The following is a 13,363-nucleotide window of genomic DNA, read 5'->3' as shown; positions in this document are numbered from 1 at the left end:
AAATCCCAATTTCATTTGTTTTACTTTTATTACACATCCAGAATGCTACATTTTCACATGTTTTTCTATTAAACGGAAAGGTAAAAGGAAATTAGTGGTATTTTTAGGATTAAATTATCGACACAAAGTCCCTGGGCCTGAAGCCTCATAGTACCTCCTGCTTTTGTAGGCGGGTCTCTGCGTTTTCAGCCAGCAGCACTGAGCCAGAGAAGACGTTGTTCTCGACACCATCCAGCCAGGAGGAGGTGGATGACACAGCTGTGTAGAGCTGCTGTTCCATCTGCGCCACCTGTGTCTCACCACCACCGGGCTGCGCACATACAAGAACGTTTCAGGTTTGTATCGCTACAGTCCATTGAACAAAATATTTAAATCTGTATGCTTTGCCGTGTACAATATTGTGATAGAAATGGTGAAACCTGAGTGGTTATGTCTTCTATTGCTTGTCTGAAGCTGTCGTACAGAGTCTTCAGGGACGATTTGTCGGCTTGCGTTTCTCCTCTGAACAATGATCCAGCGGTGGTCACCCGAGAGGCTCTGGAATAAACCTGCAAAAGCCCATGACAGTCTCTAGCTATAAACGTGAACGACAACAGCAAAAGACAGTACGCTCCACCTCTATGCCTACTTGCTCTAACAATGCTAGCACCACAGGGTTTGTACCGGCTGCTTGTGGTCCTGCTCCAGAGTTTTCTGCAGGAGCTCCAGTTTGGTCTTCAGCTCTAGCCTCAGGCTCTCCCATCTCTGCCTCATCTGCTCTCGTTCCACCTGAGAATCCCTCTCAACCAAAGCTGCTGGTGAGAATGGCTCTGTTGTACTGCGTGGTGACAAAAACATGAACGTATTAATGTTCCACTTACAATTTGCCATAAGGATTAATACATAAACTAACTTGACATTTCAACTATCAATGTTATACTGCCTATATACATAAGTGTGGTATGATGGGATGTAAAATACCTGGCACTGCTGGGTGAGGCCTGCTGGATGAGAATCTCCTCTCCTCTGCTTGCTACCGACTGAAGCAACCTTTTCTGCTCTGCAAGTTGCTCCTCAAGCTCCTGAAGAGCAGACATGCAATAAGCCAACATTTGACCCTGCTTAACGTGTCATTAAATAGCTAAATTGTAGCTGATAGGAAAACATTTTTATTCTTTATTATTAAGATTTTTATTTGAATTTTATGGCTTAATGAAAAGTACACACACTCAACGCCACAATGCTGCAGTATCTGGTTATAGGCACAGGTAAAACATATCTAACAACAAAATGTTTAATAAAGCACATTTTATTAATATATAGTGTGATGTGAAAATACCCTCTGACTCTGAAGACTGTCCTGGTGTTGTTGGGTCCGTGTGGTCCGGGCCTGGGCCAGCCACTCCTGCACACTGGGACTCTGTGAGAGACTGGAGTCTGATTCGCTGCTGTCCTGCTCCTGCAGAGAACACTTTAGGAGAAGATAATACATTGTAAAACAAGAGTAATTTAAGAAACAAATCAGCAAGAAAGCAGGATCATACATAGATGCCACCTCTGAGTTGTAGAATAAACATTCAGTATACTCTTAGATTGCAGACAGATATGAAAGGGACTGAACTAAATCCACAGTGTTTGTATGTTGTGATATGTCTACAATTCAAGCCTAAAGCTATCTCACCTGGATGTTACTTTGCTTATCTTGTAGCATCCTCTGCAGCTCCTGCAGGCCGCCCTTCAATGTGACCAACTTCCTGGCTAGCTGCTCGGCATCCTCCCTGGTCTCTGTGCGACCCTCCAGCAGCAGGTTCTCACTGTGCATGGACAGCTCAGACAGAGCCTGCACCTTCTCTTCAATCTCCAGCAGCATGTTCTGCAGAATCAGGAGGAGAGAGGCCAGCTCAAACATGGTGTCTCACCACCTGCAGGCGCTACTGTCACGACACAACAGGCCCACCGGTTCCAGCTGCACACCCCTACGCCAGCAGCTTTCCCCGGCCACAGGACAGGGAGAGCTGTCCCTGTGTTTTCATCCTTTGCCCACCTCTCCGGCTTCGCCTCCTGTGCAACATATTACCACTAATCCTTCCCGCTCTGCTGCACACATGCTGTCACTCAAATTCAGGAGCTACTATTCTGTGAAGACCACGGTGAATGTTCAGCATGGTCCAGGACATCTTTCAGAGAATGGTGCTCTTATGTTTGAAGAAAGATTTGGTCTGTAGTAGCATAGCAGCAACTCTTCAACCGATCAACCAGTTTACCAAAGGCAGAGAGCAACTCTTCCTCCCGCCTTACCCTCCCCGTCCTCTAGGACTCCCCTACTTGGATATTCTAGCAGCTTCGGCAACAACACCAATCCCAACAGCCGGACCTTTTAATCATGTGAAAGCCCCAACCCCCAACTGCTCCGCCCTATGCTTCTTATTGGCTCCTGTCACATAGAGACATCTGCATAATCTGCTTAAGACTAGTTGTACAGTCGCTTAGGAGCCAAGCCGTCTGAATGCCCCTCTAACGCTGCTAATGCTCTTGTTTACTTACTGAACGGTCCCTGCCCCCTGGGATGATCTATATGTAATAGGGGAAACAAAACACTGACGTATAAGACAGATGTAAACAATCCAGAGCCAATTTTGACCACGACAGATTGCCTAAAAAATATATCTAACTAAGCTAACTATGTTAATCATGAAAATCTGCTGCATATTCATTATTCAGAAGCCTCATTCCAGTTAACAATAATTCCATTCATGTTCTTAAGTAATGTGTTAATTAAAATATGTAGATTGTATGCATTGCTTTGAGTGGACAGCAGGGGGAACTCTTACCTGGCATTCAGCAAGCTGATCCTCCATGTCTGTCTCCTCCAGAGGTTCCAGTTCAAGGGTGGAGGTGACAGCACTGCGCATGCTGACCAACCACTGGTCCAGTTCATCGGCCTGGTTGTGATACAGCTGTATGGCCTCTTCCTGACGCTGACCCTCCAGACGGTCACTAACGCGCTCCTGCAACATAGCACATTACATGAATTTATTAATGTAACATAAAAGATCTATCAGCTCCCATTAGTACTATTGTATTTTCACAACAAATACCTCCAATAGCTGTTGTTTCCCTGAGGCCTTCATGTGGATGGTGGCCATCCTCTGCGCTAACACAGCCAGGGAGGAATGCATGGCAAGCTGGTCAGCCATGTCTGAGTCCCCAGCCTCTGAGCCCAGTTCCTCTGTGAAGCTTGTTTGCAGCCTGTCGATTTCCTCCTGCACACTCTGAATCTCTTCCGTCAGACCCTGCAAAATTACACCACTATAGTTGTAGAGCTACATATATATTTAGTGACAACATTTACATTTTTAGGTTGACCCGAGGCAAGTATTTATCTTCTTATTCAGGCAGATTCTTTGGCAACATCTGAAAATTACAGAAAGACTCCATCTGGTCCCACAAACAACGTTAATAGCTACTATTAATTAAATCAAAAAGGGCAACAACAAAAGATTTGTGCATTGACAGACCTGAAAAATATTTTAATACAACGGGTACAAGCCGGAATGAACAAATAATATATAATGTCTAAATAGAGATAAAAAACAAAAATTTTTTTTGAAGAGATCTTCTTTGTAATACCATAAGAATGTCAGACTTATCTTTAAGACTTGTATTATGTTGTGCAGGACTCACCTCTTTGGCCTTTACGTGGCTATCTGGGCTTTTATCTGCCTCCACAGGCTCACTCAGTTTGGCCTCTAGAGCTTCCATTTTAGAGGAGATTGACTGCAGCGAACCCTGGTAATGTTGTTGTTTCTCCAGAGCTTCATACAGAGACCTCTGCTTCTCACTGATCTGTATTACAATGCAAAAGTTGCACAGGTTTAAAACATGACAACAGTCACTGACAATAGATAAATCGCAGAGCTGACATCTTGTATTATTCACATACCACATTCTTTAATGTTTCCCAGGAGCGCTGCAGGTCGTCCAGGTTGGCCACGGACTCAAACGTTGGGTCGTATAATTCTTGGATTGGAGCTCTTATGAGGGTTCCTCTTCCCATCTAAAAAAATTCAAATCAAATCAAACAGCGCCATCAGCAGTTACAAGAGCAACACAGCAGCCGTAAAAAAGCTCCAAACTCATTGTTAGCCATGATGAAGTTGCAGCTGCAGGCAGATACTAGATATGGATTATTAGTGGCATTAGTTTATTCTTCCTTATTATTTATTGTATGTCTTAATTGAGTGTTTGATTTTTTTATAAAAGAAAGTTCAGAAGAGATAAGTAAAAGTTACCAATTAAGAGGAACAGAGAAGGCAGATACCTTGGTTATAGTGGCCTCAGTGTAAGTGATGGGGGAGGGAGAGCGACAGACAGGAGGAGAAGAGACCTCACTGTTAGTGCCCTCCTCCCCAGACTCCTCAGTTACAGGAGACAGGAGAGTGTGACAACGGCCAGCCGTCATCTGACACGCCATGCAAGAAACATTAACAGAAGAACAGACAGGCAAGGTGGATGTGGAAAGGTTAATCATATGCAATGTGTTTTTAGATAAAAGTGGCACAACGCAACTTATAAAAACACATTTTGCTATGAAAGCATGCGAAGGGTTTTATTAATAAAATAACTGGAAGCCAGAGTTAGCAGGAAGAGTCAGGAGGTTTATTATAAAGGCAAAGCCCTCAGCAAAATACAGCTGTAAATAGCTTTCTCAGCATCACTAGGATTTGTGGTATTCGGTCTTTTCTTACCATGACGGCTTGGGCTGACGATTTCTTTGATTTGTCCCCGTCCATCTCCTGCAGCCCCTCAGGCAGCCCCTCCACATCAGTCACAGTCAGCAGCATGGTGGCGTGTTTGGCCTTCACTGCAAGCATCTTGCATTTGGAGTTCAGTGAGGCGATCTGCTCTTGGTAGCCTTTGATTTTCTGGGCGAGTTCCTATTCAAAAATAAAAAATACCAAACTTACCATGTTTCTACTAATTTGCAGCCCTTTTCTGTTCAATTTGCATGTTCACATCTAGTTTATGCGTAGTTTTAATGCATGCAAGCATGCCACGGTTTATTTGTTATGGCTACAAGGCACTGATGACCGTATTAGATCTTGCCCTGTAGTTGACCCTGTACATAACTCCTAGGTAAGAATGAATGAATTCATGTGTTGTACTTCATGGTGAAGGATCTGGGCCTGCAGCTCCTGGATGCTGCTGGTGGGGATCGGTCGGTCCTGGATGACACGGTGTGCTTCCTCGATCAGCCCCTGTAGGTCTCGCACTTCCTGTTCATGTTGCTCGTACTGCACCACTGCTTCCTGCGCAAAACCACAACAAGTGTTGCAACAGTAAGACAAAGACAAAGAAGCATACACAGCTTATTGTATCTGTATGCAGGGTTTGCAACAGTAGACATTTGCTGTGCAGTAGTGCCCTCTATTGTACCTGTAGGATGTTGCACTGCTGAATGGCCACATGCTGCAACTGACTGGCTTCTTGCTGCAGACGCAGAGCTGTGCGACAAATGGCAAGGTTGGGCATCACCTCCTCTGGGACCCACAGAGCACTCTGACACAGCTGCACTGCCTGCACCTGCTGCTTGAAGATCTCCATATCTGCCAACAGACGCTGCAAAAACACATGTATTTATTAATAAATAGATTTAATAGAGCGTGAGCTACATTTCGGATTGAATATTGAGTGGTTACCTGTCTCTGAGTGAGCTGTTCTTTGAGGCTCTGGCGTGCCAACTCTGGTGAGGTCAGTGTGGCTTGGACCTGCTCCAGAGCAACGTGAAGCGCCTTAACTTCATACTCCAGGGCCTCCATACTCTAAGAACATATTGGTCAAATAAATAGATATCTGCTCATAAATTACATCGTCAGTATCATGAGCCTTAATTCCTTTATTTTACTTCAAAGAGTTAATTTACATTTTTAAGGAGCTTTTGAAGAAATATAAAACGGATAAGAAATCTTGTTCTTTCCTTCTTTACCTTATTTGCATCCTCCAAGCTCTGCAGCCGTGTCTTGATGTTTTGCTGAAGCTCCTCTGTGTTTCGACTGAGCTCACAAACCTGTTGGCTCACAGCTTCAACCTGCAGCACCTCAGACAGGAGGTCTACTTTCTCCGCCATCGACTCCAGGTCACCGTGGAGCTCCCGGGACTCACGCAGGACCGCCTGAGCAACAAGGACAACAAGGCAGTGAATGAGAGGCATGTCAAGATAGCTGTAGCCATGTCCATCCATTCGCACATTTGATTCACAAAATAAAGTGTGGAGAGGGGAATCAAGAGATTAAGAAGCTAAAACATCTGCTTTGAGTACAGCTGACTAAACCCGAAACTCACCTGATACATTCGCATCTGCTCCTGCAAGTGAACAGAGGAGTTCCAGATGATGTTGGCCTTCACCAGGCTTTTGGCTTTCTCTGACCACCTCACGATGAAGTCCAGCATCTCATTATACTCGTCTAAATGGCAGACAGCCTGAAAAGCCAAGATAAGAGAGGCTGAAAAAGCGTTTTTCACTGACGAAGAACAGGAAAGGAGAAAGTGTGTGAGCGCAAACCTTTTTCAGCCAGTTGTTCCGACAGTCTGCTAGACGAGTGGTGTGATGATGCATCTCTGATAGTTTGCTGATAGCATCGCTCAGCTGTTTGGCCAGCAGGGGGTTTCTGCGGCCAAACTCTTGCACAGCGTAATCCAGTTCTGCGAGGGAGCGACCGCAAACGTCCAAATCCTCGGCCAAGCTCTGTGAAGAGAGGTGTGACATGTAGAATTGTACACTGTGACATTATTGAATGCCCGCCAATGATAGTGGAACTTTACTATTTCTAAATAAACTCCAATTTCACAGTAGGACCAAGCAGGATTACATCACCCACCTTGACCTCTTCTTTGGCATGATCAACATCTGGGGATTTTTCCTTGAATTTGACAGTGATAGCGTTGAGTTTCTCAGAGATGTCATGGATTCTGGAACTGAAGTCCTCTTTTATTTCCCTCGTTTTCTGAATTTCTCTCTCTTTAGAAAGAACCTAAAAAATAATCATAAATAAATAAAATACCACATGATACTATATATTTAACAGTGTAAGTTTTCCCTTTAACAGATTTAGGAAAAAAAAATGCTATATATTCATATTTGCATTCAAAGTTATTGAATCAATATAATACCTGATCCTCGATAGCACCCAATGCAAGTGAAACCTCAGCCAGTTGCATGGAGATTTCAGACGGCAGGATGGTGTAGAGATCCAGGTACTTGCTCTGTTGCTGCTCTGCTAATTTATCCACATTCTGGCGATAAGTGATGACATCTTCATGTACAATCTGTACAAAAGAAAAACAAGACACATGAAGCTTTTCTCCAAAATAACAATAATACTCAAATATCAATGATGACAGTAGGATATTCACAAACATGGTATTTCTTTTTTTTACATGGCAGATATACCTCAAGCTCCTGCAGCAGAGAATCAATATCTGGAGTGGGATTGAGAAGAAGCTCCCGAGTCTCCTGGATCCAGGCTTTCACAACACTGAGCTCCTTCTCCACTTCCTCCCGGTCCCTCAGTTCCTGAGCAGTTTGAGCTCTCTTAGTCCTGGACTGTGTCAGGAGGCTGGGGACATGGATACAAAAAAGATTCTTCTCAAACTCAGATTTGCCAAAATATGGTTTACTTGAATTCTAAGTGACTAGAATTAATACAACCAAAAAAGAATTCATGCCATTGTCTCACTACCTTTCCATCTGATCTTGTACAGCTCTGATCTCCTTCAGGCTGGGCAGCTCATCCTGTTCACTTGTCGGCGAGGGTACTTCAACATCGTGCAAAAGGCTGAGGGCGTACTGGCGGAGCAGCATCAGAGAGGAGAGCTCCCTCTCCAAGTCTTGGCTCAGCACGTCGTGCTGGTCCAACAGAGACTGCAGCGTGGCTTTGGAGGCCTTTTCAATGGCAGTATCAGGGAACCGACTTTGGAGCTCATCAGAGACTGCTCTCACCTTCACCATCTATAAAAAGAAGATCATTTAGAAGTTAACAATATATTTCAACACAATGTTTGATATACATGTTTTTGTGTTTACAAAATAATTTATTTACGCACAACATATTATTTTTTCAGTTTGCCTTTATACCTTTTCCCTGAAAGTCCTCCATTCCTGCGCTGTGTCCTCCAGTACTCTCTCCTGTCCCCGGGCCACGCTGCGTAGCCGTGTCCAGCGCTGCCACACGGTGGTCATTGAGCGACTGATGGTGGCCTTGCTGACATCACTCCCCACAAGCTCCAGCTGAGAGGCTTGCTCCTCCAAACCACTCAGTTTCTCTTGGAAGCCATTCACCAGTGATACGAGGCACTGGAAAATTAGGAGATAATAAAGTTAGTGTGTAATAGAAGCATCAAGTTTTTAATAATTGGAAAATGACTTTCTTTGTATTTTATACCTGATGGCTGCAGAGCCTATCCTCAGCCTCTTGGCTTGTGGCTGCCTTTGCAGTGGAGAATTCAGTCAGCTTCTTCTCAGCCTCGTTCATGAGCTCAATGACAGTCTGCCTTGCCTCCTGGTAGGACTTCCACTGAATCACACAGCTAGAAAAAAAATTCAGATGTTAGAGAATTAAATGCAATTATTAATGAAAAATTCTACCTCTTTTAATTGTATATTACAGTTGCACCATCACACTTTCATTCTCGGTACCTTTGAAGGACATCCTGGTGACACTGGAGCTGATCTTGGACCTCCACACCTCGTTGCTTCGCCGACTCCAAGCTCACACGCAGCTGCTCTTTAGCTACTGGGTTGACAAGGTTCTCCAGCTGTGGAAGCAGTGATTGCAGTTCCTCCAGGTGGGTGAGGAACTCCTGCTCTGTGGACACGATGTCAGTCTGTTGCCGGAGACACTCTTCATAGTTCTCCACATCCACACCCAAGCTAGCTTGTTGCAGGAAGGATACGGCGTCCTCCAGCCATTCACAGGCTGACTGCATCCTGAAGTGATACTTCTGACACAACACCAGGGCTTCCTCCAGAGTAATCTTCACAGAAAAATAATTAACAAAAACGATTTAAGATTAATTCATAGATTTCATGTGAACTCCAACAAATAGCATGCATTTTGTGATTTATAATGCATTATTTTAATGTTTTATAGAATATAACATTGTTCCACCTGTTTTGAGCTCAGAGCTTTTTGAACGTCGGCCTGCAGCTTTGCCATCTCCTCCAGGCTTGTATCTACGTGGGCTGGGACAAGCTCATTGGCACTCACATACTTCTGATTCTCTCTGCTGCTGAGAGCAGCCACAATCCTCAGTCTGGACTGCACTTCCTCCTGCATGATTTGCTGCTTCCTGATCTCCTCCTGCACCTTCTCCACCCTCACATCCACAATCACAGCACAGTCCAGTTCATCCCTGACCTGCTGCAGCCAGTCCAGGGTCCTTTTCATCTCTGTCTCAAAGTCTTTACTCTGAATAAACCTGTTCTCACACTCCTCTATCAGGTCCCCGACTGCAGCCTGCAAGGAGCGCAGCTCCTCTTGCCACAGGACCACTTGCTCTTTAGAGGCGTCTTGAGCTGCTTGGTCCACACGGGGTGCGAGAGTGTCCATCTGATCCATGAGCCTCGACAAGTGAGAGTTGGCACTCTGGAGACTCCCTGCCAGAGTATGGTAGTTCTTCAACCTCTCCTCAGCTGACTGGGTCTCTGCATTGACTTTAACCAGCTGCTCTTTTGTGGCCTTTAACTCAAAGTCTACCTGCATAGCCATCGCCTTATGGTCCTCAAATGACTCTAAGGTTTCATCCAGATGCTCTACTTTTTGCTCTACCAGCCTCTTCAGGCCGTTGTACAGGCTCACAAGTTGGGTCATTTCCTCTGGGCGCCAGGGTTGACCAGTGCTCCGAAATCCCTCCTTCTTCTGGTTCAGTTCACTCACAGCAAGACCCAGGTTGCCTAGATCTGCCTGAATTGCTTTGTAATCATTCTGCAAACTGACAACTTCTTCTGTTTGCAGGCCTACAGGCTGTGTGCCAAGGGTATTGAACTGCTCCTCGAGCTCTTTCAGTGCTTTATGAGTGACATCTATGAAAGATGTGTACTCATTCCTTGTAAGAATAGCCTGCTGGATTTTCTCCTGTTTCTCTTTGCCGGATGTTAATATGCTGTTATATTGTTGAGGGAGGGTGTTGAGTTTCTCATCCAAATAGCAGTGGTCTACTTCATTTAGAGTGGGCAATATTTCCTGGCCTGCTCTTTGTACAATCAGGAGTAGGTTCTCATATTCAATTGCCTGCTCAACTATCAGTTGATACTTCAGAAGCTGAGCTTCCAACTCAGCATCTCCAACCATCAGATTTATTTCGGGAAATGTGACTATATCAGCTTGTTTTATCCACAGACATATTTTCTCAAGATCAGTTTTGAAATACTTTCTGGAGACAAGCACTTTTTCCAGCTCATGAAGTTTCTGGCCACATCTGTGTAACGTCTTGTCAAAGATGTTTTGCAGCTCCTGTAACTTTGTGAGAATCTCGTTCCTTTCTTCCTCGCTGGCATCCCTCATCAGATCCCTGCCCTGAGACCACAGGGAGGTCAGCTCGCTCTGATATGCTTTCAGACTGCTTTGGATGTTTCTGCATGTTCTGACCTGCTTGGCCAGGTCATCAGGTAACAAGGCAATGTACTCCTCTGCCTGGGCCTTCTTCTCGTTCTGTTGGACCCAGGAAATTGACTGACTCACAGCCATTAGGAACTGTGTCCTCTCTGTGAAAGCTTTGCTGAGGTGCTTTCTGCGCTGCACCACTTTCACACTTAAAGATTCCACCTCAGACTGAGTGTCAGAAATCATCACTTGCAAATGCTGCCGTTCACTGAGGCCCAGCCGAGGGAGCACCCTGTCGGCATCGGTCATGGCTTGAGCCAGCAGGAGCTGCTTGGCCTCCAACTCACTGCAGATGCTCAGGTGGTCAAACAAGAAGCTCTGGGCCAGCTCAGGAGGAGGACTCATTTTCATGGCCTCAGACAGGGCAGGTTGCTGCTCCTCTGCCCAGTCCCGAGCTTCTCTTAGACGTGCTTCTACTTGGCTCATATCTTCTAGCGTCACCACAGAGTCATGTATTTTCTTCTCAATCAGACTTTGCATTTGAGACCATCTCTGCTCAAAGTGGCTGATCTGCTCTTTTACCAGCTCCTTATCATCCAAGTTCAAATGATGGATGACTTTCTGTTTCTGCTCCTTAAGGTCTTCAAGAGTTCCTTTTTGTTCTTCCAGAGTCACGGCAAGTTTCCGTAAAGCCTCCAAGTGCTGATATGAACTTTCAGCATCCGTTCTGAGTGAAAAATAAAAGTCGAAGAATTACAATTAAAGATTTGCAATGATATTTTTTTACTTCTAATAATATATGAAATAATTTCCCAACATTTACATAGTTGAACAAATGGATTTGTACAGATATTTTCAGTGATGTCTTAGACAGAAATACTTTGCGGTAACGAAAGAAGATACTTTTTGGCTTTAGTCTTATCAAGAAAACAGCAATACGTGATGGAAAATCTTTCCAAACAGACCTGGCCAGGTTGTCCCACTCTTTGGACACCTGTTCGAACAGTGCCTCCACCGCAGAGATACAGTCATGATATTCTTTAGACCTCTGCAGATCCTCCTCCCTCTGGCTCTCCAGCTTGTTGGCCTGTTGACAGAGCTCTAGCCAGGAATGGCTCAGACGGTGCAGCTCTGCATGCTCTGGAGATTCCTGGCCACCAGTCAATCTGCTCACAGTTTCTGTCATCTTGGTCAGGATATTCTGTTTGGACTGCAGTTGCTGGCTGCAGTCCTGTGTGACAAGCAATATACTGAGTGGTTACCACAAACGCACCCAAATATTAAACAGATGCCTCTTTAATCCCCACACAACCCATGCCAGAATGTGCCATTAGATTGTGATTTCACAGTCACCAACGGAATCGTGTAAGCAAGTAAGATGTTTAATGAGGATGATTAAGAAACAGTTATCCTTTGTTTGCCATGTCAGGGGTTCAGTGGTTGTGACCCTGTTTCCTACCTTGGCTTGTGACAGCATGTTTTGTGCTATCTTGGTCTCCAGCTCTGCGGGTCGCCTGGAGAGGCTGAGGAGCTGCTGCTCCATGTCCTGGAACAGGCTGGTTAGATCTTGTTTCTGTTCCTTGATCTCTCTCCAACCCTCTGACAGCACATGTGCACTGGACATCCTTTCCTCTATCTGCAAAAACATATTTATACCACCCTGCATTGAATATTTGCAGGATTATGTCTTCATGGATACAGATCACAATGCATGGCCTGCTACATGGTCCAGCATTCATTTGTCAACATACACTATGTCTTTATTCATTCACTAACTGACCGTGAGTTTGACCTGCTGGACCTCAGCAGCTGTCACTCTCACAGCATCGTCAGACAGGTCACACACAGAACACACCAAGTCCAGGTAAGTGCTGGCCTGCTCCTGAAGGGCCCTGTAGTGCTTTGCCTGGGTACACACAAATTATTAATGTTAATGAATTACAAAAACTTGTTGCTGTCATGTATTCCAGGAGGGTGTCATTGACCTGCTTCAGTGACTCCTGCAGACCGGACGGTCCCTGAGCGTTCAGATGGAGCTCCTCCTGCACTGCGGAGAGCCAGGTCTGGCACTGCTGGAGAGTGTCCTGGTGATTGACATGTTTCTGCAGATCCCGGTCTAGACTCTGATACACCTGTAGAACAAGGTGAGGTAAGACCTTAAATATATAAATATATAATATATAAAATAGATAGCCAGGTTTTTCTGAAAATTAAAAAACATTAAATGTATGAATGTGGTTGTCGACTTGTTTTACTCACACGTTGAGCAGTGCTGCAAATGGCAGAGTAGCTATCTCTGGTTCCTTGCTGGTGAGCCTGGACTTGTTGACTGATCTTAGCTTGAACTTGGTCTGTACAACTGGCAACAAGACCCTCTCCTTTCTGCTTCAAGCTTGTGAGACGCTCCTCAAAACTGGCAATCTCCTCCATTATTGCCTGAAAAATAAAAGTCAGTTATTAAAAAAAAACAGATAATGAGCAGTAAGGAATGTGAACTTTTGTATGACTGGGACACAAAATGTCACCTTGTGTCGGGCAAGTTGCTGAGTGGCCATCTCCATACTACCGGTCCGCATGGAGTCAAAAGTGACGAGCCTACTGGACATCTGTAACAGCCATTTCTCAGCCTCTTGCAACTCGCTGTTGTAATCCTCGTGCTCTTTGACCCACTCCACAAGATTCTGGACCTGTGTCTGAACCACATCAGAAAGGAATGTGATAATATCTACTGGTAATTTCAAACACAAAAATTGCAGAAAGAGATTAACAGTATACAGTAACAC

General features: G+C 44.8%; 1 protein-coding gene across 5 annotated transcripts in view; it reads right to left on the bottom strand.

Annotated features, from left to right (window-relative positions):
- Nucleotides 1-13,363, bottom strand: part of syne1b (spectrin repeat containing, nuclear envelope 1b) — a 69,812-nt gene that overhangs the window by 19,761 nt on the left and 36,688 nt on the right. For all 5 annotated transcript variants that reach the window (XM_062397596.1, XM_062397591.1, XM_062397592.1 and 2 more), the window contains 32 exons: nucleotides 13,106-13,273; nucleotides 12,840-13,016; nucleotides 12,566-12,712; nucleotides 12,361-12,486; nucleotides 12,040-12,216; nucleotides 11,546-11,811; nucleotides 9,147-11,307; nucleotides 8,675-9,012; nucleotides 8,421-8,565; nucleotides 8,114-8,332; nucleotides 7,719-7,987; nucleotides 7,430-7,595; nucleotides 7,150-7,305; nucleotides 6,858-7,010; nucleotides 6,542-6,724; nucleotides 6,322-6,459; nucleotides 5,966-6,151; nucleotides 5,679-5,801; nucleotides 5,416-5,598; nucleotides 5,145-5,288; nucleotides 4,728-4,916; nucleotides 4,301-4,441; nucleotides 3,923-4,036; nucleotides 3,664-3,825; nucleotides 3,078-3,272; nucleotides 2,811-2,987; nucleotides 1,661-1,852; nucleotides 1,319-1,450; nucleotides 961-1,061; nucleotides 664-817; nucleotides 420-548; nucleotides 155-310 (listed from right to left, as the gene is read on the bottom strand). In XM_062397596.1, the coding sequence (XP_062253580.1) occupies nucleotides 155-310; nucleotides 420-548; nucleotides 664-817; nucleotides 961-1,061; nucleotides 1,319-1,450; nucleotides 1,661-1,852; nucleotides 2,811-2,987; nucleotides 3,078-3,272; nucleotides 3,664-3,825; nucleotides 3,923-4,036; nucleotides 4,301-4,441; nucleotides 4,728-4,916; nucleotides 5,145-5,288; nucleotides 5,416-5,598; nucleotides 5,679-5,801; nucleotides 5,966-6,151; nucleotides 6,322-6,459; nucleotides 6,542-6,724; nucleotides 6,858-7,010; nucleotides 7,150-7,305; nucleotides 7,430-7,595; nucleotides 7,719-7,987; nucleotides 8,114-8,332; nucleotides 8,421-8,565; nucleotides 8,675-9,012; nucleotides 9,147-11,307; nucleotides 11,546-11,811; nucleotides 12,040-12,216; nucleotides 12,361-12,486; nucleotides 12,566-12,712; nucleotides 12,840-13,016; nucleotides 13,106-13,273 (7,467 nt within the window). The remainder of the gene's footprint in view (nucleotides 1-154; nucleotides 311-419; nucleotides 549-663; nucleotides 818-960; nucleotides 1,062-1,318; nucleotides 1,451-1,660; nucleotides 1,853-2,810; nucleotides 2,988-3,077; nucleotides 3,273-3,663; nucleotides 3,826-3,922; nucleotides 4,037-4,300; nucleotides 4,442-4,727; nucleotides 4,917-5,144; nucleotides 5,289-5,415; nucleotides 5,599-5,678; nucleotides 5,802-5,965; nucleotides 6,152-6,321; nucleotides 6,460-6,541; nucleotides 6,725-6,857; nucleotides 7,011-7,149; nucleotides 7,306-7,429; nucleotides 7,596-7,718; nucleotides 7,988-8,113; nucleotides 8,333-8,420; nucleotides 8,566-8,674; nucleotides 9,013-9,146; nucleotides 11,308-11,545; nucleotides 11,812-12,039; nucleotides 12,217-12,360; nucleotides 12,487-12,565; nucleotides 12,713-12,839; nucleotides 13,017-13,105; nucleotides 13,274-13,363) is intronic.

This window comes from Platichthys flesus, chromosome 10, assembly GCF_949316205.1.
Source record: "Platichthys flesus chromosome 10, fPlaFle2.1, whole genome shotgun sequence".
NCBI classification, from domain to species: Eukaryota; Metazoa; Chordata; class Actinopteri; order Pleuronectiformes; family Pleuronectidae; genus Platichthys; species Platichthys flesus.
Note: the sequence above shows the minus strand (reverse complement) of the source record. Positions and strands in the feature narration are given on the sequence as shown.